This window comes from Rhinopithecus roxellana, chromosome 5, assembly GCF_007565055.1.
Source record: "Rhinopithecus roxellana isolate Shanxi Qingling chromosome 5, ASM756505v1, whole genome shotgun sequence".
NCBI lineage: Eukaryota > Metazoa > Chordata > Mammalia > Primates > Cercopithecidae > Rhinopithecus > Rhinopithecus roxellana.
Window position 1 is genome coordinate 42,688,845 of NC_044553.1, and position 27,033 is coordinate 42,715,877.

General features: G+C 41.7%; 1 protein-coding gene across 3 annotated transcripts in view; it reads right to left on the reverse strand.

Moving 5' to 3' along the window:
* Positions 1-27,033, reverse strand: part of DNAAF4 (dynein axonemal assembly factor 4) — an 81,191-nt gene that overhangs the window by 35,873 nt on the left and 18,285 nt on the right. For all 3 annotated transcript variants that reach the window (XM_010372570.2, XM_010372571.2, XM_010372569.2), the window contains exon 5: positions 7,837-8,068. In XM_010372570.2, coding sequence (XP_010370872.1) covers positions 7,837-8,068 — 232 coding nt within the window. The remainder of the gene's footprint in view (positions 1-7,836; positions 8,069-27,033) is intronic.

Here is a 27,033-nt window from a genome sequence, read left to right on the forward strand (position 1 = left end):
TGGCCTAAATGCTCCACTTAAGAGATACAGAATGTCAAAATAGATAAAAACCAACCAACCAATAAGTCTTTTAACAGACTTGCCTAACATATAGGGACTCATAAACTTCAGGTAACAGGGAGGAAAAAGATATTCCATGCAAATGGACACCAAAGTGAGCAGGAGTAGCTATTCCTTTTTTTCCCCCCTCTTATTTTGAGACAGAGCCTCTTTCTGTTGCCCAGGCTGGAGTACAGTGGCACAATCTTGACTCACTGCAACCTCTGCCTCCCAGGTCCAAGTGATTATCCTGCCTTAGCCTTCCGAGTAGCTGGGCCTACAGGTGCGTACCATCACACCCGGCTAATATTTGTATTTTTAGTAGAGACGGCGTTTCACCATGTTGGCCCGGCTGGTCTCGAACTCCTGACCTCGTGATCCGCCCACCTCGGCCTCCCAAAGTGCTGGGATTATAGGCATGAGCCAATGCGCCTGGCCAGGAGTAGCTATTCTTATACAAAACAAAGCAGACTTTAAAGCAACAACAGTTTAAAAAGATTAAAAAGGACATTGTATAATGATAAAAGGATTAGTCCAACCGGAAAATATCACAATCCTAAATGTTTATGCACCTAACACTGGAACTCTCAAATTTATTTATTTACTTTTTTTTTTTTTTTTTGAGACAGTCTCGCTCTGTCACCCAGGCTGGAGTGCCGTGGCGCAATTTTGGCTCACTGCAACCTCCACCTCCAGATTCAAGCAATTCTCCTGCCTCAGCCTCCTGGGTAGCTGGGATTACAGGCATGCGCCACCACGCCCGGCTAATTTTTGTATTTTTAGTACAGACGGGGTTTCACCATGTTGGTCAGTCTGGTCTCAAACTCCTGACCTCGTGATCCACCTGCCTTGACCTCCCAAAGTGCCGGGATTACACGTGTGAGCCACTGCGCCCGGCCAGAATTCTCAAATTTATAAAACAATTACTATTAGACCTAAGAAATGAGATAGCACTACAATAATAGTGGGGGACTTCAATACTCTATTGACAGCACAATACAGGTAATCAAGACAGAAAGTCAGTGAAGAAATAATGGATTTAAACTATATCCTAGAACAAATGGACTTAACAGACATTTATAGAACATTCTACCCAACAACTGCAGAATATGCATTCTTTCACCAGCACATGGAACATTCTCCAAGATCAACCAAATGATAGACCACAAAACAAATTTCAGTAAGTTTTTGCTTTTTTTTTTTTTTTGATACGGAGCCTCACTGTGTCGTCCAGGCTGGGGTGCAGTGGCGTGATCTCAACTCATAGCAACCTCCACCTCTTGGGTTCAAGTGATTCTTCTGCCTCAGCCTCCCAAGTAGCTGGGATTACAGGCCCCCGCCACCACACCAGCCTAATTTTTGTATTTTTAGTAAAGACGAGGTTTCACCATGTTGGCCAGGCTGGTCTCAAACTCCTGACCTCAGGTGATCCACCCGCCTCGGCCTCCCAAAGTGTTGGGATGACAGGCATGAGCCACTTTGCCCAGCCATCTCAATAAATTTGTTTTTTTTTTTTTTTTTGAGACGGAGTCTTGCACTGTTGCCTAGGCTGGAGTGCGATGGCACAATCTCAGCTCACTGCAAGCTCCGCCTCCCGGGTTCACGCCATTCTCCTGCCTCAGCCTCCCGAGTAGCTGGGACTACAGGCGCCCACCACCACGCCTGGCTTATTTTTTGTATTTTTAGTAAAGACGGGGTTTCACCATGTTAGCCAGGATGGTCTCGATCTCCTGACCTTGTGATCTGCCTGCCTCGGCCTCCCAAAGTGCTGGGATTACAGGCTTGAGCCACCGTGCCTGACCCATCTCAATAAATTTAAGAAAATCAAAATTACATCAAGTACTCTCTAGGACCACAGTGGAATAAAACTGGATATTGACTTCAAAAGGAATGCTCAAAACTATACAAATATATGGAAATTACATAACCTGCCTCTGAATGATCTTTGGGTCAACAATGAAATCAAGACGGAAATTTTAAAATTCTTTGAACTGAACAATAAGAGTGATACAACCAGTCAAAACCTCTGGGATACAGCAAAAGCAGTGCTAAGAGGAAAGTTCATAGCACTAAATGCCTACATCAAAAAGTCTGAAAGAGCATAAACAGACAATCTAGGTTCACACCTCAAGAAACTAGAAAAACAAGAACACATCAAACCCAAACCCAGCACAAGAAAAGAAATAACAAAGATCAGAGCAGAACTAAATGAAACTGAAAGAAAAAAAATGCAAAAGAAAAATTAAACAAAAAGCTGGTTCTTTGAAAAGAGAAACAAAATTGATAGACCATTAGTAAGATTAACCCAGAAAAGAAGAATATCCAAATAAGCTCGATTAGAAATGAAATGAGAGAAATTACAACAAATACCACAGAGATACAAAAAATTATTCAAGGCTACTATGAATACTTTATGCGCACAAACTAGAAAACCTAAAGGAGATGGATAAATTCCCAAACCTAAAAGGAATTAATCCTCCCAGATTAAGCCAGGAAGAAATAGAAACTCTGAATAGACCAATAACAAGTAGGGAGATTGAAACAGTAATTTAAAAACTGCCAACTAAAAAAAGTCCAGGACCAAATGGATTCATAGCTGAAATTTTTTTTTCTTTTTAAAGACAGGGTCTTGCTCTGTTGCCCCCAGGCTGGAATACAGTGGTGAGATCTCAGCTCACTGCAACCTCCACCTCCAGGTTCAAGCGATTCTCCTGCCTCAGCTTCCCGAGTTGATGGGGTTATAGGCATGCGCCACCATACCCTGCTAATTTTTGTACTTTTAGTTAGATGAGGCTTCACGATGTTGGGCAGGATGGTCTCGGACTCCTGACCTCAGGTGATCGCCTGCCTTGGCCTCCCGAAGTGCTGGGATTACAGGTATGAGCCACGCTCCCGGCCCAACAGCTGAATTCTAACAGACATTCAAAGAGAACTGGTACTAATCCTACTAAAACTATTCCAAAAGATAAGGAGAAAATCCTCCCTAAATCATTTCATAAAACCCGTACTACCCTAATACCAAAACCAGGAAAGGACATAACAAAAAAAAGAAAACTACAGACCAAATATCCCTGATGAACACAGATGTAACACTCCTCAACCAAATACTAGCTAACCAAGTGCAACAGCATATCAAAAAGGTAATACACCATGGTTAAGTGGGTTTCATACCAGGGATGCAGAGCTGATTTAACATACACAAATCAATAAATATAATATACCACATAAGCAGAAGTCAAAACAAAAATCTTATGATAATCTCAATAAATGCAGAAAAAGCATTTGAGGCTGGGCGTGGTGGCTCACACCTGTAATCCCAGCATTTTGGGAAGCCAAGGCAGGCGAATCATTTGAGGTCAGGAGTTTGAGGCCAGCTTGGCCAACATGGCAAAACCCTGTCTCTACTAAAAAATACAAAAAATTAGCTACGCGTGGTGGTGCACACCGGTAATCCCAGATATCGGGGAGGTTGAGGCAGGAGAATCGTTTGAATTTGGGAGGCAGAGGTTGCAGTAAGCCGAGATCATACCACTGCACTCCAGCCTAAGGAACAGAGTGAGACTGTGTCTCACACACACAAAAAGCATTTGACAAAATCCAGCATCCTTTATGACTAAAACCCTCAGCAAAATGGGCATAGAAGGGATATACCTTAAGGTAATAAAAGCCATCTTTGACAAACGCACGGCCAATATTATAATGAACAGTGAAAAGTTGAAAGCGTTTCCCCTGACAACTGAAATAAGACAAGGATGTCCACTTTCACCAACTCTATTTAACGTATTACTGGCAGCCCTAGCCAGAGCGATCAGACAAGAGAAAAAAATAAAGAGCATCTAAATCAGTAAGGAGGAAGTCATGTTGTCACTGTTCGCCAATGATATGATTGCATACCTAGAAAACCCTAAAGACTCATCCGAAAAGCTCCTAGATCTGATACATGAATTCAAATAAAGTTTCAGGATACAAAATCGATGTAAACAAGTCACTAGCACTACTATACACCAACAAGGGCCAGGCTGAGAATCACATCAAGAACATGACCCCTTTTACAACAGCTGCAAAAAAAACCTCAAAACAAAACAAAACAAAAAAACAAAAAACTTAGGAATATACCTAACTAAAGAGGTGAAAGATCTCACAAGGTAAACTACAAAACACTGCTGAAAGAAATCGTGGATGACACAAACAAATGGAAGCACATCCCATGTTCATAGATGGGTAGAACCAATATTGTGAAAATGACCATACTGCCAAAAGCAATCTATAAATTCAATGCAATCCCCATCAAAATATCATGATCATTCTTCACAGAACTAGAAAAAACAATCCTAAAATTCAAGTAGAACAAAAAAACAGGCCACATAGCCAAAGCAAGACTAAGCAAAAATAACAAATCTGAAGGGATCACATTACCTGACTCCAAACTATACTACAAGGCCATAATTACCAAAACAGTATAGTACTGGTATAAAAACAGGCACATAGGCCAGTAGAACAGAATAGAGAACCCAGATGTAAAGCCAAATACAGCCAGCCAATCTGACAAAGCAAACAAAACCATAAAGTGGGGAAAGGACAACCTATTCAACAAATAGTGCTGGGATAATTGGCAAACCACATGTAGGGGTATGAAACTGGATCCTCATCTCTCCACTAACACAAAAATTAACTCAAGATGGATCAAAGACTTAAGTCTACGACCTGAAACAATAAAAATTCTAGAAGATAACACTGGAAAAACCCTTCTAACACTGGCTTAGGCAAAGACTTGATGGCCAAGAATCCAAAAGCAAATGCAACAAAAACAAAGATAAATAGATGGGACTTAATTAAACTAAAAAGCTTCTGCACAGCAAAAGAAATAATCAGCACAGTAAACAGACAACCCACAGAGTGGAAGAAAATCTTCGCAAACTATGCATCTGACAAAGGACTAATATCCACAGTCTACAGGGAACTCAAACAAATCAGTAAGAACAAAACAATCCCATCAAAAAGTAGGCTAAGGACATGAATAGACAACTCTCAAAAGAAGATATACAAATGTCCAGCCAGGTGCAGTGGCTCACGCCTGTAATCCCATCACTTTGGGAGGCTGAGGCAGGCAGATCACCTGAGGTCGGGAGTTCGAGACCAGCCTGACCAACATGGAGAAACCCCATCTCTAAATTAGCCAGGCATGGTGTAATCCTAGCTACTCGGGAGGTTGAAGCAGGAGAATCGCTTGAATCTGGGAGGCAGAGATTGCGGTGAGCCAAGATCGTGCCATTGCACTCCAGCCTGGGCAACAAGAGCGAAATTCTGTCTCAAAATAAATAAACAAATAAAGAAAGAAAGAAACAAATGTCCAACAAACATATGAAAAAATGCTCAACATCGCTAATTATTAGGGAAATGCAAATCAAAACCACAATGCGATACTGTTAAGAATGACCATAATTTAAAAATGAAAAAATAACAGAGGTTGGTGTAGATGTAGTGAAAAGGGACACTTTTACACTGCTGGTGGGAATATAAACTAGCACAACTACTATGGAAGACAGTGTGGAGATTCCTTAAAGAACCAAAAGTAGAACTGCTATTTGATCCAGCAATCCCCCTACTGGGTATCTACCTAGAGAAAAAGAAGTCATTAGACACTTGCACACTTATGCTTATAGCAGCACAATTGCAATTGCAAAAATATATAACTAGCCTAAATGCCCATCAACTAATGAGTAAAGAAAATATAGTGTGTGTATACATATATAAAATCATGGAATACTACTCAGCCATAAAAAGGAATAAAATAAAATAATGGCATTCTCGGCAACCTGGATGGAGTTGGAGATGATTATTCTATATGAAGTAGCTCAGGAATAGAAAACCAAATACCATATGTTCTTGCCTTTTGTTTTTGTTTTTTTTTTTTTTGAGACGGAGTTTTGCTTTTGTTGCCCAGGCTGGAATGCAATGGCACAATCTCAGCTCACCACAACCTCCGCCTTCCAGGTTCAAGCAATTCTCCTGCCTCAGCCTCTTGAGTAGCTGGGATTACAGGTATGTGTCACCACACCCGGTTAATTTTGTAATTTTAGTAAAGATGGGGTTTCTCCACATTAGTCAGACTGGTCTCAAACTTCCAACCTCAGGTGATCTACCCGCCTTGTCCTCCCAAAGTGCTGGGATTATAGGTGTGAGCCACTGCTCCCGGCCCATGTTCTCGCTCATAAATGGGAGCTAAGCTATGAGGATGCCAAGGCATAAGAATGCTATGGGCCTGGGGACTTGGGGTGAAGGGTGCAGGGGTGAGGGATAAAAGACTACACATTGAGTGCAGTGTACACTGCTTGGTTGATGGCTCTACCAAAATCTCAGAAATCACCACTAAAGAACTTATACATGTAACCAAGCACCACCCGTTCTCCCAAAACTACTGAAATAATAATTTTACACACACACACACACACACACACACACACACACACACACACAAAACAAAACAGATTTATATTTGTATCAGCCAGACATGGTGGCTCATGCCTACTTTGGGAGGCCAAGGCAGGCAGATTGCTTGAGCTCACGAGTTCAAGACCAGCCTGGGCAACATGGCAAAACCTCGTCTCTACAAAAAGTACAAAAAACATTAGCTGGACATTGAGGCACATGGCCTGTAGTCCCAGCTACTTGGGAGGCTAAGGGAGGATGGCTTGAGCTGGAGAGGCAGAGGTTAGAGTGAGCTGAGATCGCACCACTGCACTCCAGCCTGGGAGACAGAGCCAGATCTTCTCTCAAAAAAAAAGAAAAAGAAAAAGAAAAAAAGAAAAAAAATTACATTCATTTATCTATTTTTGAACACATCAAGCAAGATTAAAAGCTAGAAGCAAACTTTATTTGCTGTAGAGTAAGTTTGCTTATAGTATTCATCTTCCTAAGTGATGTGAGGAAAAGGTCTTTTAGTGAAATTCCTAGTTTCTTATCTCTAATGGAATAAATGAATGCTTCTGACACTGCTAGTCCACTCCAAGTCTTTTTGGGCCTGAGCCTGAGTTAAGCACTTATTTAACAACATCTCTGTAAATTTCAAAAGAAAGCACACAAGCAAAGAAGACACTCTTCTTTTCGAATCCTTGAATGAATCCTTGCTCATTTTTTGTTTTTTTTTTTAGACGGAGGAGTCTTGCTCTGTTGCCCAGGCTGGAGTGCAGTGGCACGATCTCACTGCAACCTCCGCCTCCCAGGTTCACGCCATTCTCCTGCCTCAGCCTCCCGAGTAGCTGGAACTACAGGCGCCTCCTTGCTCATTTTATTAGAAAACTTCATTACCGGCCGGGCACGGTGGCTCACGCCTATAATTCCAGCACTTTGGGACGCTGAGGTGGGCAGACCACGAGGTCAGGAGATCAAGACCATCCTGGCTAACACAGTGAAACCCCGTCTCTACTAAAAATACAAAAAATTAGCCGGGTGTGTTGGCAGACACCTGTAGTCCCAGCTACTCGGGAGGCTGAGGCAGGAGAATGGCGTGAACCCGGGAGGTGGAGCTTACAGTGAGCTGAGATCCTGCCACTGCACTCCAGCCTGGGCGACAGGGCGAGACTCCATCTCAAAAAACAAAACAAAACAAAAAAGAAAGGAAACTTCATTACCCTCGAAAGAAGAAATGTCTTTTACTTTAGTCTTTGTACTGAATTGGTTATTCTCAATATGCCAAAATAGTAACCTAATGCTGTGAATATATTTACAAAAAAAGAAAAGTGTCATATATACGTCACTAACAGGACCCACTACTCAAGAAAGTCTTAATCATTTTACCTTTTGGAGCAAGATTTCTCGATGCCGAATTTCTAGTACTAGTCTTATATTTTAATTTTTTTCTTTCTTCTTTAATTTGCTTTTCTCTTTGACATAATTTCTCTTCTTTCTGAATTTTTTTTTGCTCTTCAGCTTTTCTTTGATATTCTTTCCAGGCTTCCAATTCTTTAGTGGCTTTTATCCGTTCATTTTCTTTCATATCTTCTATTTTCTTCCTCTCTTCTTCTTCAATCTATAAAAATTGCAATTACCAAATTCTTTAAAATACATAAAAGCAACATTTCTTTAAATGAGAAATTCATTACAATAATTAATTATTCATACCTCTAAACTCTTGCCATTGTATCTGTAACAACAGATAGTAGTGAATTCTGAATTAAAATGGGAAAGGTAAATGATTCAGGAGAAAAACCATTGGTGTTGGCATCATGGAACAAAGGTTTTAGTCCCAGATCTACCATTAGCTATATGATCTTAGGCAATCACTTTCTCCAACCTCAGTTTACTTATATGTAAAATGTGGGCAGGCATTCAATTAGATGATATCTAAGGGCTTGGTAGAAAAAATAATACAAATGTATTATTCTAGGAGTTAAGCCACTTCTCTCAAAATCTATACACACACACCAACACATATACTCAAACATTTGCTTTTCAGCTTATCCCAAGTCTTACTCTGTCAACTGAAGTTGTGTCAACTGAAGAGAGAACAGTAGAAAAGGAAATAGGAAGGACGAACAAGATGGTCTGTCTCTGTGGGTGGAAATATTTGAAGTCTTAATCCTGCTGCAAAACCTATGTTTGCACTAGCAGTTGTCTGACACTTTCAAAGAGCTAAATATCAGGTGAATTTGAAAGCAGTATCTTGTACAGGTGTGTGGCAACTTTTCTCCCTTTCACAAACTTCCCTCACATGGGCAAGAAAAAAAAAACCTGTGAAATAGAGTACCTAGTTGGTGTACATGATTGACTCCATGTATCTGACTTTCCTATGGTAAGAAAAATTTCTTACCTCTATCCACTAGAGAAGCACTTACTTCAACGATCAAAATGTCTGTGCTATCCAATATAGTAGCCACTAGCCACAGGTGGCTAATTAAGTACCTCAAATGTGGCTACTGAGACTCAGGAACTGAATTTTTAATTTTATTTAAGTTTCATTAATGTACATTTAAATTAATTTACATTTAAATAGGACATCTGAAGTGGTTCTAGAATATGGATATGCTAGGATGAAGGTCCCTAAAGGTTGTATTACTTTAAAATAGAGATTTGACATTACAAGTATGAAACCTGTGCACTCAAAGGTGCTCTATAATATCTACATGACATAATACTCTCTTCTAGAAGACTGATTATTTTCCTGTGAGATGCTGACTTTAAAATAAATTTCACCGGACATTGAATGAAAATTTCCTGTAGTCCCAATTTTACCTCAGGCTTAAATTAAGCACAAATATGCAATTATTACTACATATTCTAAGTTCAGAGAGTTGCCAGTGAGCTGCCAACAGACTGAATCAGGAGGAATCTACACATGGCAATGAAACAAAATTTAAATGACTCACAATAAGGCATGATGAACACTCCGTATTAGAGAGGAAGCCACAACCTAAAAGAAGACGACTTTACCCAGACTAATTATATGTCTGCCTTTTTTCACTCTCTGCCCCAAGACATGAAAAAGGGAGAATATGTGAAGAGTCAGACACCCTCACCCATCATAATCCCTACAAGAAGAATGAATTTTACATGAAGTTTTTAAAATGCATAAGACTAAGTCTTTTTTTTTTTTTTTTTTTTTTTGAGACGGAGTCTCGCTGTGTCGCCCAGGCTGGAGTGCAGTGGCGCGATCTCGGCTCACTGCAAGCTCCGCCTCCCGGGTTTCCGCCATTCTCCCGCCTCAGCCTCCGAGTAGCTGGGACTACGCCCGCCACCGCGCCCGGCTAGTTTTTTGTATTTTTAGTAGAGACGGGGTTTCACCGTGTTAGCCAGGAGGGTCTCGATCTCCTGACCTCGTGATCCACCCGCCTCGGCCTCCCAAAGTGCTGGGATTACAGGCTTGAGCCACCGCGCCCGGCCAAGACTAAGTCTTAATTACCAAAAATAAGACTGTTCTTACAATGAAAAATAACAGGAAAGTTCTGGTATTATAGCCAAGATGTAGTTAAGGGAGCTATATGCATAATGTTAATTTATAATAAGCTATATTAGAGACAGAAATAGTCCAGCTCTTCAGGGAGAAGTGATGAAGAGGAGAAACCAAGTAAGGCTTCACAGAGTAAGTAACAGAAGGAACTACAATGAAGAGAAAAACATGAAGAAGAAAGTAACACAAAGCTTATGAAAAACAGAAAAGAGAGACTACATGCACCAGAGAAAAACAGAGTGTACATTGACCGGGCGCGGTGGCTCATGCCTGTAATCCCAACACTTTGGGAGGCCGAGGGAGGCAGGTCATCTGAGGTCAGGAGTTCGAGACCAGCCTGGCTAACATTGTGAAACTCTGCTCTACTAAAAAATACAAAAATTAGCCAGGCATGGTAGCAGGTGCCTTAATCCCAGCTACTTGGGGGGCAGAGGCAGAAGAATCGTTTGAACCCGGGAGGTGGAAGTTGCAGTGAGCTGAGATAAAGTCACTGCACTCAAACCTGGGCGAAAAGAGCGAGACTTCTCTCAAAAAAAAAAAAAAAAAAAAAAAGGAAAGAAAAAGAAAAACAAGAGTGTACAGAGAGGCCGGGCACGGTGGCTCAAGCCTGTAATCCCAGCACTTTGGGAGGCCGAGACGGGCGGATCATGAGGTCAGGAGATCGAGACCATCCTGGCTAACACAGTGAAACCCCGTCTCTACTAAAAAATACAAAAAAAAACTAGCCAGGCGAAGTGGCGGGCGCCTGTAGTCCCAGCTACTCTGGAGGCTGAGGCAGGAGAATGGCATAAACCCGGGAGGCGGAGCTTGCAGTGAGCTGAGATCCGACCACTGCACTCCAGCCTAGGCGACAGAGCCAGACTCCGCCTCAAAAAAAAAACAAAGTGTACAGAGAAAAAACAAACTGTTTACGCCTGTTATATACCCTCACAACACTCCATAGTTCACTTCCAGTCACCAAATTTGTGGGGCTTTCCTGTGCTTACCAATTCTCTAACACCAGCTATGTGTCCTCTAATTCAGTTCTGACATTATCTATCTGGAGCTAGCATTAGATCCCACAGGTTACAGGCTCAATTCCACAAGACAGTCCCCACATAGGTACCAATCATAAGTCCAGGTCTCCCATGTTTCTTTTTTTTTTTTTTTTTTGAGACAGAGTCTTACTGTCGCCCAGAGTGGAGTGCAATGGCGTGATCTCTGCTCACTGTACGCTCCGCCTTCCGGGTTCACGTCATTCTCCTGCCTCAGCCTCCTGAGCAGTTGGGACTACAGGCGCCCACCACTACGCCTGGCTAATTTTTTGAATTTTTAGTAGAGCTGGGGTTTCACTGTGTTAGCCAGGATGGTCTCAATCTCCTGACCTCGTGATCCGCCCACCTTGGCCTCCCAAAGTGCTGGGATTACAGGTCGGAGCCACCGCACCCGGCCCAAACAGTTCTTAAAGATATTTTATTATTTATTTATTTATTTATTTATTTGTTTGTTTATTTATTTATTTATTTATTTTGAGATGGAGTCTGGCTCTGTCACCCAGGCTGGAGTGCAATAGCGCGATCTTCACTCACTGCAACCTCTGCCTCTCGGGTTCCAACAATTCTCCTGCCTCAGGCTCCTGAGTAGCTGGAATTACAGGCATGTACCACCACACCCGTCTAATTTTTATACTTTTAGTAGAGACGGGGTTTCACCATGTTGGCCAGGCTGGTGTCGAACTCCTGACTTCAAATGATCCACCCGCCTCAACCTCCCAAAGTGCTGGGATTACAGGTGTGAGCCACCGCACCCAGCCCTTAAAGATATTTTAAATAAAAATCATCTAATACAGGAAAGACACAATTTAACACAGACACTGACAAATGTTAAACAATCCTTGAAGGTCTTTTAAAGAAAAATCATCTAATACAGGGAAGACACAACGAAGGAATCTGCAGTAACAGAAAAATTCAGAAGGCTAAAATAATAATCATTGTACATAAAGGAACTGGATGGCCGGGGGCAGTGACTCATGCATGAAATCCTAGCACTTTGGGAGGCCCAGCCAGGTTGATCACTTGAGGTCAGGAGTTCAGGAACAACCTGGCCAACATGGTGAAACCCCATCTATACTAATAATACAAAAATTAGGTAGCACACACCTGTAATTCCAGCTACTTGGGAGGCTGAGGCAGGAGAATCACTTGAACCTCGGAGGCAGAGGTTGCAGTGAGCCACGACCGCCCCACTGCACTCTAGCCTGGGCGACACAGTGAGACTCCTTCTCAAAAAAAAAAAATAATAATAACATAAAATAAAGAAATTGGGTTTTAGGTGTTTGTACTGTTCAAAAAAGGATGCCATTTACTACAGGCTATTAGTTTAATACAGACAGCAAATACAACTAATAGGAGAATAATGAATAGTTCCTAAACCAAATTTTTGAAAAAGAGGAAACGTGTAATTCTTTTAATCTAGAATGAATGAATGGTCAACAAGGCATTGTTCTTTTTAAGCCAATCCCACTTGTGAATTACATGCAAAAATTATAAATAAAATATTAGCAAACAGCCCATTGCGGAGGCTCACGCCTGTAATCCCAACACTTTGGGAAGCCGAGTTAGGCGAATCACTTGAGGTCAGGAATTAGAAACACGCCTGGCCAAAATGGTGATACCCCATCTCTACTAAAAATACAAAAATTAGCCAGGTGTGGTAGCACACACCTGTAATCCCAGCTATTCAGGAGGCTGAGGCACAAGAATCGCTTAAACCCAAGAGGCAGAGGTTGCAGTGAGCCAAGACTGCACCACTGCACTCCAGCCTGGGCAACAGAGTGAGAGTCCATCTCAAAAAAAAAAAAAAAAAAAAAACAACCAAAAATATGTATATATGCAAACTTAACCTAGGAAAATATTAAAATTATAATACACCTTGATGTTGATGAAATAGGGCTAACTTAACCTAGGAAAATATTAAAATTATAATATACCTTGATCAAATAGGGTCTTTCTTACTTAAGGTATTAGGAAATCAACAGAGAAAAACAATATGATGTCAGTGTATGCCAAAATGTCAGCTGATATTGGGAATAAAAATAAGAAATAAAAATTTATAAGCTGGATAGAAGGACCAAGACTACGTTATATTTCATGTTGAAATATTAGAAATAGCCAGGCGCAGTGGCTCACGCCTGTAATCCCAGCACTTTGGGAGGCTGAGGCAGGTGGATCACCTGAGGTCAGGAGTTCGAGACCAGCCTGGCCAAAATGGCAAAATTCCCATCTGTACTAAAAATACAAAAATTAGCTGGCATGGTGGCACACAACTGTAGTCCCAGCTACTCAGGAAGCTGAGGCAGGAGAATCTCTTGAACCTGGGAGGTGGAGGCTGCAGTAAGCCGAGATCATGCCACTGCACTCCAGCCTGGGTGACAGGGCAAGACTCTGTCTCAAAAATAAAAATAAAAAATAAAAGAAATATTAGAAATATTTCCAGCAAAATCACTAAGGCAAGTATACCTAATGTTTTACTATTTTCCTAGAGGTCAGAACCTAAATGATAAAATTTTAAAAATAAGAAATACAAATATAGATTACAAGGAGATAGAATTGCCACCATTTGTAAATAATAGTACACTACTTAAAATAACCAAAATAATAAAGTGACAAACCAAAGTAAGTTCAGCACAGCAGTCACATATAAGATCAACTAGCCAGACACAGTGGCTCATGCCTGTAATCCCAACACTTTGGGAGGCTGAGGTGGGCGGATCACAAGGTCAGGAGTTTGAAACCGGCCTGGCCAACATGGTGAAACCCTGTATCTACTAAAAATATAAAAATTAGGCAGGCGTAGTGGTGCATTCCTGTAGTCCCAGCAAATCAGGAGGCTGAGGCAGAAGAATCGCTTGAACCCAGGAGGTGGAGGTTGCAGTGAGCCAAGATTACGCCACTGCACTCCAGCCTGGGCGACAGCATGAGGCTCCATCTCAAAAGAAAAAAAAAGATCAACTTATACAAATTTATAAAAACAAACTTACTTTCCTACAAACTGGCAATAAATAATTAGAAACTACAATGGAAACATTAATTTCATCAGCAATCACCAGAAAAACATAAATGAATAAGTTTAGCAAAATATAAGCAGGTCATAAGGCCAGGCGTGGTGGTTCACGTCTGTAATTCTAGCATTTTGGGAGGCTGAGGTGGGCGGATTACCTGAAGTTGGGAGTTCAAGACCAGCCTGGCCAACGTGGTGAAATCCCGTCTCTGCTAAAAATACAAAAAATTAGGCAGGTGCAGTGGCACGCACCTGTAATCCCAGCTACTCTAGAGGCTGAGGAAGGAGAATTGCTTGAACCTAGGAGGTGGACGTTGCAGTGAGTGAGCCAAGATCACACCACTGCACTCCAGCCTGGGCTACAGAGAGAGACTTTGTCTCAAACACAAAATAAACAAACAAAAAATATAAAAGCAAGTCATATATGGATGTTAAATAATTTTGCTGAGAGATGTAAAGTAAATCCAAATAAATAGAGATAAATGCCATGTTCCTGGAGGGAAATCTCAATATTATAAATATGTTGATGCTCTGCAAATTTACAAAGTCAATGTAAATTCAACCAAAACACCAAGAGGACTTCTTAGGAAACTGGATAAGTAAATATAAAATTCATCTGCAAAGACAATGTGCAGATTTTGTGGCAACATGAAGAGGCTGGCAATTCCCCTCCACAAATATTAAGGATAAAACTGGATAAAATTAACAAAAACAACCATTTCAGGGGACTGGAAATTAACCAAAAGAAGACTACAAAGAAGTCTTTAGTCTAGAAAACTGCTAAAGTTATACGTATGAACAGTAAGAAGCTGTGCCCTTCGGCCTGAGGTTGCTCCTAACACCCCCTTCCAACTAGGATGATGAGCCTGACAATTTTACAGACTGAGTATCCCTTGTCCAAAATGCTTGGAACTAGAAGTGTTTCAGATTTTGGATTTTTTTCAGATTTTGGAATACTGCAGAATACATACTGGTTGAGCATCCTTACTCCGAAAATCTGAAACCCAAAATGCTCCAGTGAGCACTTCCTTTGAGCATTGTGTTGGTGCTCAAAAGTTACAAATTTTGGGGCATTTCAGATTTTGTATTTTTTTATTATAAATGCTCAACCCATACCAACATGAAACTACCAAAAAGAACCTAGCAGCTTCTTGCTACAAAGGGTGCGCTCATTTCTGGGTAGGGCAGTGAAAACCTGTAGCGTTGGTGGATAAAAGTGGTAGGCTAGGGCTGGGCGCGGTGGCTCAAGCCTGTAATCCCAGCACTTTGGGAGGCCGAGACGGGCGGATCACGAGGTCAGGAGATCAAGACCATCCTGGCTAACATGGTGAAACCCCGTCTCTACTAAAAATACAAAAAACTAGCCGGGCGAGGTGGCGGGCGCCTGTAGTCCCAGCTACTCGGGAGGCTGAGGCAGGAGAATGGCGTGAACCCAGGAGGCGGAGCTTGCAGTGAGCTGAGATCCGGCCACTGCACTCCAGCCTGGGCAACAGAGCGAGACTCCGTCTCAAAAAAAAAAAAAAAAAAAAAAGTGGTAGGCTTGGTTGGGAATAAAGAGGAAAAATTTGCAGTTGTTCTGAGGTTGAGGTCCTGGTTAGGATAAGTGCCTAAGTAGTCAGAAATTTAGTGGAAAGATCATGTAAATGAGAGAGCTACGGATGCATGGTGAGTCTATCACAACCTTTTAAGGCTCTCTCATGAAACAATGGATAGAAGACAATCCATTTTCAAAGTACCGACAGAAAAAAACAAAACTATAAACTACAACATTTATATTTACCAAAACTATTCTTCACAAGTGAAAGCAAAATACATTCCAAGACAAATGAAAACAGAGGGAATATGTTGCTAATAGACCTGCTCTATAAGATACACTTTTTTTAAAAAGGGCCAGGCATGGGGAGGTGGTTCACACCTGCAATCCCAGGTGTGATTTGGGATGCCAAGGCAGGAGAATTGCTTGAGGCCAGGAGTTCAAGACCAGCCTGGGTAACACAGAGTATCCCCATCTTTTTTTTTTTTCTTTATTGAGACGGAGTCTCGCTCTGTTGCCCAGGCTGGGGTACAGTGGCCGGATCTCAGCTCACTGCAAGCTCCGCCTCCCGGGTTTACACCATTCTCCTGCCTCAGCTTCCCGAGTAGCTGGGACTACAGGCGCCCGCCACCTCTCCCAGCTAGCTTTTTTTTTTTTTTGTATTTTTTAGTAGAGATGGGGTTTCACCATGTTAGCCAGGATGGTCTCGATCTCCTGACCTCGTGATCCGCCCGTCTCGGCCTCCCAAAGTGCTGGGATTACAGGCTTGAGCCACCGCGCCCGGCCAAGTATCCCCATCTTTACTAGACAGACATGGTGGCATGTGCATGGAGTCCCAACTACTCAGGAGACTGAGGCAGGAAAACTGCTTGAGACCAGAAGTTTGAAGTTACAGTGAGCTATGACTGTACCACTGTACTCTAACCCGGACAGCAGAGTGAGACCTTATCTCTTAAAAGAGAAAAGAAAACAAAGGTACACTAAAAAGAGATCTTCAGGCTGAAAGGAAAATGATACCAGATATTAACTAATTCGTATCTACAACAAAGAATGAAGAGTATGGGAAATGGTGAATATGTGGGTAAGCATAAAAGACAATACAAACAGATTTTTTTAATGTGGTCTATATATATTAATAGAACATGATTCAGCCTTAAAAAGGAAGGAAATTTTGACACAAGCTAAAACAAGGATGAACCTTGAAGACAAAGTATGCTAAAAAAAAAAATATAAAACGGTCACAAAAGGACAAACACTGTGTAATTCCACTTACATGAAGTACCTAAAATAGTCAAATTCATAGAAACAAAAAGTAGAATGGTGGCTGTCAAGGGCTGGGAGGATGGGGAATAAAGAGTTATTGTTTAATGGGTACAGAGTTTTAATTGTGCAAGATGAAAAGAGTTCTGGAGGGCTGGGCACAGTGGCTCACGCCTGTAATCCCAGCACTTTGGGAGGCCAAGGCAGGCGGATCACCTGAGGTCAGGAGTTAAAAGACCAACCTGGCCAACTTGGTGAAACCCCGTCTCTACTAAAAATACAAAAAATTAGCTGGGCGTGTTGGCACGTGCCTGTAATCCCAGCTACTCGGGAGGCTGAGGCAGGAGAATTACTTGAACCTGGGAGGCGGAGGTTGCAGTGAGCTGAGATCGTGCCACTGCACTCCAGCCTGGGCGACACAGCGAGACTCCAACTCAAAAAAAAAAAGAAAAGAAAAGAGTTCTGGAGATGGCCAGTAGTGATGGTTGCCAACACACTTAATGCCACTGAACTATATACTTAAAGATGGTAAATTTTATGTTAGGTATATTTTATCACAATTAGAAAATAAACTTTTTAAAAATACAATATATATATATTTTTGCTTTCTACTCTTCATTTATTTAAAAACCTAAGAAGGCCGGGCGCGGTGGCTCAAGCCTGTAATCCCAGCACTTTGGGAGGCCGAGACGGGCGGATCACGAGGTCAGGAGATCGAGACCATCCTGGCTAACACGGTGAAACCCCGTCTCTTCTAAAAAAATACAAAAAACTAGCCGGGCGAGGTGGCGGGCGCCTGTAGTCCCAGCTACTCCGGAGGCTGAGGCAGGAGAATGGCGTAAACCCGGGAGGCAGAGCTTGCAGTGAGCTGAGATCCGGCCACTGCACTCCAGCCCGGGCGAGAACGAGACTCTGTCTCAAAAAAAAATAAAAATAAAAAATAAAAACCTAAGATTTTTTAAGAAACAATGATTTTTAATGTAAAATCATAACACATATTGTTGGGATTACAACAAGTATATATGCATATACATACACCTGAATGGCACTAATAGCACAAAGGTAGGAGTAGAAAATGGAGTTATATTAGAGCAAGTTGCTATATTTTACTGGAACTGAGTCAGTATTAACCTGAAGTAGATTGTGATCAGTTAAAGGAACATAGAACAACAACTGAAAAATAAATTTTAGGAGGTTTCAAGATGGCCGAATAGGAACAACTCCAGTCTACAGCTCCCAGCATGAGCAACGCAGAAGACGGGTGATTTCTGCATTTCCAACTGAAGTACTAGGCTCATCTCACTGGGCTTGTCAGACAGTGGGTGCAGGCCACGGAGTGTGCGCTGAAGCAGAGCGGGGCATCGCCTCACCTGGGAAGCGCAAGGGGTCGGGGAAATTCCCTTTCCTAGCCAAGGGAAGCCGTGATAGACAGTACCTGGAAAATTGGGACACTCCCACTCTAATATTGCACTTTTCCAATGGCTTCTTAACAAGTGGCACACCAGGAGATTGTATCTTGTGTCTGGCTCGGAGGGTCCCACGCCCACGAAGCCTCGCTCACAGCTAGCACAGCTAGCACAGCAGTCTGAGATCGAACTTCAGGGTGGCAGCAAGGGGTAGAGAAGACCTGATGGAGCTGAAAACCACCGCATGAGAACTACGTGATGCATGCACAAGCTTCAGTAGCCGATTCGATCAAGTGGAAGAAACGGTATCAGTGACTGAAGATCAAAGTAATGAAATGAAGCGAGAAGAGAAGCTTAGAGAGAAAAGAGTAAAAAGAAACAAACAAAGCCTCCAAGAAATATGGGACTATGTGAAAAGACCAAATCTACGTCTGACTGGTGTACCTGAAAGTGACAGGGAGAATGGAACCAAATTGGAAAACACTCTTCAGGATATCATCCAAGAGAACTTCCCCAACCTAGTAAGGCAGGTCAACATTCAAATTCAGGAAATACAGAGAACGCCACAAAGATACTCCTCAAGAAGAGCAACTCCAAGACACATAATTGTCAGATTCACCAAAGTTGAAATGAAGGAAAAAATATTAAGGGCAGCCAGAGAGAAAGGTCGGGTTACCCACAAACGGAAGCCCATCAGACTAACAGCAGATCTCTTGGAAGAAACTCTACAAGCCAGAAAAGAGTGGGGGCCAATATTCAACATTCTTAAAGAAAAGAATTTTCGGCTGGGCGCGGTGGCTCAAGCCTGTAATCCCAGCACTTTGGGAGGCCGAGACGGGCGGATCACGAGGTCAGGAGATCAAGACCATCCTGGCTAACATGGTGAAACCCCGTCTCTACTAAAAATACAAAAAACTAGCCGGGCGACCTGGTGGGCGCCTGTAGTCCCAGCTACTTGGGAGGCTGAGGCAGGAGAATGGCGTGAACCCAGGAGGCGGAGCTTGCAGTGAGCTGAGATCCGGCCACTGCACTCCAGCCTGGGCGACAAAGCGAGACTCCGTCTCAAAAAAAAAAAAAAAAAAAAAAAAAAAGAATTTTCAACCCAGAATTTCACATCCAGCCAAACTAAGCTTCATAAGTGAAGGAGAAATAAAACCCCTTACAGGCAAGCAAATGCTGAGAGATTTTGTCACCACTAGGCCTGCCATACAAGAGCTCCTGAAGGAAGCACTAAACATGGAAAAGAACAACCGGTACCAGCCACTGCAAAAACATTACAAAATGTAAAGACCATCGATGCTAAGAAGAAACTGCATCAACTAACGAGCAAAATAACCAGCTAACATCATAATGACAGGATCAAATTCACAAATAACAATATTAACCTTAAATGTAAAAGGACTAAATGCTCCAATTAAAAGACACAGACTGGCACATTGGATAAAGACTCAAGACCCATCAGTGTCTGTATTTAGGAGATCCATCTCACATGCAGAGACACACATAAGCTCAAAATAAAGGGATGGAGGAAGATCTACCACGCAAATGGAAAACAAAAAAAAAAGCAGGGGTTGCAATCCTAGTCTCTGATAAAACAGACTTTAAACCAACAAAGATCAAAAGAGACAAAGAAGGCCATTACATAATGGTAAAGGGATCAATTCAACAAGAAGAGCTAACTATCCTAAATATATATTCACCCAATACAGGAGCACCCAGATTCATAAAGCAAGTCCTTAGAGACCTACAAAGAGACTTAGACTCCCATACAATAATAATGGGAGACTTTTAACACCCCACTCTCAACATCAGACAGATCAACAAGACAGAAAGTTAAAAGGATATCCAGGAACTGAACTCAGCTCTGCACTAAGAGGACCTAATAGACATCCACAGAACTCTCCACCCCAAATCAACAGAATATACATTCTTCTCAGCACCACATTGCACTTATTCCAAAATTGACCACATAGTTGGAAGTAAAGCACTCCTCAGCAAATGTAAAACAACAGAAATTACCACAAACTGTCTCTCAGACCACAGTGCAACCAAACTAGACTCAGCATTAAAAACCTCACTCAAAACTGCTCAATTACAGGGAAACTGAATAACCTGCTCCTGAATGACTACTGGGCACATAACTAAATGAACGCAGAAATAAAGATGTACTTTGTACCCAATGAGAACAAAGACACAACATACTAGAATCTGTGGGACACATTTAAAGCAATGTGTAGAGGGAAATTTATAGCACTAAATGCCCACAAGAGAAAGCAGGAAAGATCTAAAATCGACACCCTAAGATCACAATTAAAAGAACTAGAGACGCAAGAGCAAACACATTCAAAAGCTCGCAGAAGGCAAGAAATAACTAAGATCAGAGCAGAACTGAGGGAGATAGAGACACAAAAAACTCTTCAAAAAAAATCAATGAATCCAGGAGCTGGTGTTTTGAAAAGATCAACAAAATTGATAGACCACTAGCAAGACTAATAAAGAAGAAAAGAGAGAACAATCAAATAGATGCAATAAAAAATGATAAAGGAAATATCACCACTGATCCCACAGAAACGCAAACTACCATCAGAGAATACTATGAACACCTCTATGCAAATAAACTAGAAAATCTAGAAGAAATGGATAAATTCCTGGACAAATACACCCTGCCAAGACTAAACCAGGAAGAAGTTGAATCCCTGAAAAGACCAATGGCAGGCTCTGACATTGAGGCAATAATTAAAAGCCTACCAACCAAAAAAAAGTCCAGGACCAGAAGGATTCACAGTCAAATTCTGCCAGAGGTACAGAGAAGAGCTGGTATCATTCCTTCTGAGACTACTCCAATCAACAGAAAAAGAGGGAGTCCTCCCTAACTCATTTTATGAGGTCAGCATCATCCTGATACCAAAGCCTGGTAGAGACACAACGAAAAAAGAGAATTTTAGACCAATATCCCTGATGAACATCTATGCAAAAATCCTCAATAAAATACTGGCAAACTGAATCCAGCAGCACATCAAAAAGCCTATCCACCACAATCAAGTTGGCTTCATCCCTGGGATGCAAGGCTGATTCAACATACGCAAATCAAAAAACATAATCCATCACATAAACAGAACCAAAGACAAAAACCACATGATTATCTCAATAGATGCAGAAAAGGCCTTCAACAAAATTCAACAGCCCTTCATGCTAAAAACTCTCAATAAACTAGGTATTCATGAGATGTATCTGAAAATACTAAGAGCTATTTATGACAAATCCACAGATGATATCATACTGAATTGGCAAAAACTAGAAGCATTCCCTTTGAAAACGGGCACAAGACAGGGATGCCCTCTCTCACCACTCCTACTCAACGTAGTGTTGGAAGTTCTGGCCAGGGCAATCAGGCAGGAGAAAGAAATAAAGGGTATTCAATTAGGAAAAGTGGAAGTCAAATTGTCTCTGTTTGCAGATGACATGATTGTATATTTAGAAAACCCCATCGTCTCAGCCCAAAATCTCCTTAAGCTGATAAGCAACTTCAGCAAAGTCTCAGGATACAAAATCAATGTGTAAAAATCACAAGCATTCCTATACACCAATAACAGACAGAGAGCCAAATCATGAGTGAACTCCCATTCACAATTGATTCAAAGAGAATAAAATACCTAGGAATCCAACTTACAAGGGATGTGAAGGACCTCTTCAAGGAGAACCACAAATCACTGCTCAACGAAATAAAAGAGAACACAAACAAATGGGAAAACATTCCATGCTCATAGATAGGAAGAATCAATATCATGAAAATGGCCATACTGCCCAAGGTAATTTACAGATTCAATGCCATCCCCATCAATCTGCCAATGACTTTCTCCACAGAATTGGAAAAAACTACTTTAAAGTTCACATGGAACCAAAAGAGAGCCCACATTGCCAAGACAATCCTAAACAAAAAGAACAAAGCTGGAGGTGTCACGCTACCTAACTTCAAACTATACTACAAGGCTTCAGCAACCAAAACAGCATGTTACGGGTACCAAAACAGAGATATAGAACACTGGAACAGAACAGAGCCCTCAGAAATAATATCACACATCTACAACCATCTGATCTTTGACAAACCTGAGAAAAACAAGAAATGGGGAAAGGATTCCCTATTTAATAAATGGTGCTGGGAAAACTGGCTAACCATATGTAGAAAGCTGAAACTGGATCCCTTCCTTATACCTTATACAAAAATTAATTCAAGATGGATTAAAGACTTAAATGTTAAACCTAAAACCATAAAAACCCTAGAATAAAACCTAGGCAATACCATTCAGGACATAGGCATGGGCTAGGACTTTATGACTAAAACACTAAAAGCAACAAAAGCCAAAATAGAAAAATGGGATCTAATTAAACTAAAGAGCTTCTGCACAGCAAAAGAAACTACCATCAGAGTGAACAGGCAACCTACAGAATGGGAGAAAATTTTTACAATCTACCCATCTGACAAAGGGCTAATATCCAGAATCTACAAAGAACTTAAACAAATTTACAAGAAAAACATCAAACAACCCCATCAAAAAGTGGGCAAAGGATATGAACAGACATTTCTCAAAAGAAGACATTTATGCAGCCAACAGACACATGAAAAAATGCTCATCATCACTGGCCATCAGAGAAATGCAAGTCAAAACCACAATGAGACACCATCTCACACCAGTTAGAATGGCGATCATTAAAAAGTCAGGAAACAACAGGTGCTGGAGAGGATGTGGAGAAATAGGAACGCTTTTACACTGTTGGTGGGACTGTAAACTAGTTCAACCATTGTGGAAGACAGTATGGTGATTCCTCAAGGCTCTAGAACCAGAAACACCATTTGACCCAGCCATCCCATTACTGGGTGTATACCCAAAAGATTATAAATCATGCTGCTATCTTTACATGCACACATATGTTTATTGCAGTACTATACACAATAGCAAAGACTTGGAACCAACCCAAATGCCCATCAATGATAGAATGGATTAAGAAATGTGGCACATATACACCATGGAATACTATGCAGCCATAAAACGATGAGTTCATGTCCTTTGTAGGGACATGGATGAAGCTGGAAACCATCATTCTCAGCAAACTATCACAAGGACAGAAAACCAAACACCACATGTTCTCACTCACAGGTAGGAATTGAACAACGAGAACACTCGAACACAGGATGGGGAACATCACACACTGGGGCCTATCGTGGGGTGGGGGGAGGGGGAAGGGATAGTATTAGGAGATATACCTCATGTAAATGACGAGTTAACGGGTGCAGCACACCAACATGGCACGTGTATACATATGTAACAAAGCTGCACGTTGTGCACACGTACCCTAGAACTTAAAGTATAACAATAAAAAAAAAGAAAAATAAATTTTAACAATATTTAAAAATATATGTAAATATGTATGTATTATGTATGTAATCCTAGCACTTTGGGAGGCCGAGGCGAGTGGATCACCTGAGGTCAGGAGTTTGAGACCAGCCTGGTCAACACGGTGAAACCCCGTCTCTACAAAAATACAAAAATTAGCCAGGCGTGGTGGCAGACGCCTGTAATTCCAGTTACTCGGGAGGCTGAGGCAGGAGAATCGCTTGAATCTGGGAGGTGGAGGTTGCAGTGAACTGAGATCAAGCCACTGCACTCCAGCCTGGGTGACAAGAGTGAGACTCTGTCTCAAAAAAATAAAAAATAAAATAAAATAACAAATAAAATAGAATAAAATGGCAAAGCAGTTCATTGTGGTCTTTTTGTACATTAGTTATACATGCCCGTGATAAACACGGCATGTGCATTCACTGATAAGGATCATTTTGAGGTCCTATGGCATTACCTAGACAACTAGCAACTCATACCTTATCTGCATGATCAGGCAAAGCTCTTTCGAAGATTAAGGTTTCTGGGTTTCAACTTTAAGAAACCACAGCAGAAAAATGCACTTCAAATTTGACCTATCCAGTTTAAAAGATCAGTCAGAAAAAAGAGTTCCACTGGAGTGGAAAACAAAACAAAAACAAGAAGTGATAAAAAAAAAATCAAGATAGAAGTTGGTAACCTACAGAACAAAATAGTGAAGAAGGAAAGCAGGCAGTAGCAGCCAAGATTACCAAAGAGGAAAAAAAGCACATTTTGGAAGATTAGTCTGGCATCAGTATTCCAAGCTTCCACTAATCACCTCACATCCCTATACCTCTACCTCAATCTCTCCCTTTCTGTCGATGACCCTGCCTCTTGTTTTTGTTTGTTTGGTTGGTTGGTTTTTGTTTTTCTTTTTTGAGATGAAATTTCACTCTTTGTCACCCAGGCTGGAGTGCAATGGCGTGATCTCGGCTCACTGCAACCTCCGCTTCCTGGGTTCAAGCAATTCTCCTGACTCAGCCTCCAGAGTAGCTGGGATGACAGGTAGCTGCCACTACACCTGGCTAATTTGTGTATTTTTAGTAGAGACAGGGTTTCACCATATTGACCAGGCTGAAATCGAACTCCTGACCTCAGGTGATCTGCCCGCCTCGGCCTTCCAAAGTGCTGGAATTACAGGCATGAGCCACCATGCCCGGCCAACCCTGGTTCTTTTCCAAGCAAAGTAAAAATTCCTTTAATTATCTGTGTGCTTAAGAATTTTCCAGATCCTTAGATATCTATTCTTTGTTCCTTCTGGGCAACATAGTGAGATTCCATCTCTAAAAAATTACAAAATATTAGCAGAGCATGGTGGCATATGCCTATAGTCCCAGCTACTTGGGAAGCTGAGATGGGAGGATCTCTTGAGCCTGGAAGGTCAATGCAGTGAGCTGTAACTGCACTCCAACCTAGACAACAGATCCTGTCTCCAAAAAAAAAATTTTTTTTTTAATTAACAAAAAAGATAAAATATCCCGATATCACCAGAAAACGGCTCCATCATCAATCTTCTCTCTTGTATTATCAACCTTCCCCTCTTTACTAGCTTCCTTCTTCAACATATAAGTATGCTCAAAATTTCTCCATCTTTACAAAAACTCTGCCTCCTCCCTGCAACCTCTTCAAACTCATTAGCCAGAATGAGCTTTCTAAAAGACAAACCCAACTAATTTTACATTTTTGTTGAAAATCTCTTAAGACAGTTCTCTATTACCTTTGAGAAATTTTTTCAAAATCTTAGGATATTATTTCTGACCAATAAATGTTCCCTTGTGTGGCCTATTTTCATATACTTATCCAAACTGTGATGTCATTTTCCCATTATACCTCACTTTCCAAGAAGAAGTATAATCTATTTTTCCAATCTTTTTTTTTTTTTTTTTTTTTGAGACGAAGTCTCGCTCTGTCGCCCAGGCTGGAGTGCAGTGGCCAGATCTCAGCTCACTGCAAGCTCCACCTCCCGGGTTTACGCCATTCTCCTGCCTCAGCCTCCCGAGTAGCTGGGATTACAGGTGCCTGCCACCTCACCCGGCTAGTTTTTTGTATTTTTTTTTTTTAGTAGAGACGGGGTTTCACCATGTTAGCCAGGATGGTCTCGATCTCCTGACCTCCTGATCCGCCTGTCTCGGCCTCCCAAAGTGCTGGGATTACAGGCTTGAGCCACCGCGCCCGGCCTATTTTCCCAGTCTTTAAATCTGGACTTGGCTATATGACTTGATTTGGCTAATGGTACATTAGGAAATATGACACAGCAGGGGTTTTAAAAGCACTTCTGCAATGGGGTTTTCCTTCTCTTGCTACCAGGAACCTAACCGTGATTCATTCTCCAAGATTCAGCTTGACCATACTCTCAGGGGGAAATACCAATCTTCTTTTTTTTTTTTTTGAGGTGGAATCTCACTCTGTCACCCAAGCTGGAGTGCAGTGGCGTGATCTCAGCTCGCTGCAAGTTCCACCTCCTGGGTCCACGCCATTCTCCTCCTCAGCCCCCTGAGTGGCTGGAACTACAGCTGCCCGCCACCACGCCTGGCTAATTTTTTGTATTTTTTTAGTAGAGACGAGGTCTCACCGTGTTAGCCAGGATGGTCTCGATCTCCAGACCTCATGATCTGCCCACCTCAGGCTGGGATTACAGGCATGAGCCACTGCGCCCGGCTGAAATACCAATCTTGTACCAGTGTTTTTTTTTCTTTTTCTTTCTCTTTTGTTTTTATTTTTTTTTCTTTGAGTATCTTGGCTTATGCAACTTTCACCTCCCAGTTTCAAGTGATCCTCCTACCTCAGCCTCCCAAGTAGCTGGAACTACAGGTGCACACCACCATGCCTGGCTAATTTTTTTGTATTTTTAGCAGAGATGGGGTTTTGCCATGTTGCCCAGGCTGGTCGCAAACCAGTGTTTTCTTTATATCCTCCAATGATCACTTATGCATATTTGGTACAACCTTTGATTTTTCTTGTCTGTTACCCTCTTTAGACTATGAGTAAAGTGAAAGTGAAGACTAGCTTGTTCAGCTCTGTCTCAGCACCTTTCACGGTGTTCAATAATGTTTGTTAGTTAATGAATGATAGATGTGCAACACAGATACAGAGAAGCTGATGTAGTGAACCAAATCTGAAACAACAATGACTTGAAATAAAGGTGCATGTAAACATACATAAAACTCAGCTGGGCGTGGTGGCTCATGCCTGTAATCCCAGCACTTCGGGAGGCTGAGGCAGGCAGATCACCTGAGGTCAGGAGTTTAAGACCAGCCTGGCCAACATGGTGAAACTCCATCTCTACCAAAAAATGCAAAAATTAGCCAGGCGTGATGGCACATGTCTGTAGTGCCAGCTACTGGGGAGGCTGAGGCAGGACAATCACTTGAACCTGAAAGGCGGAGGTTGCAG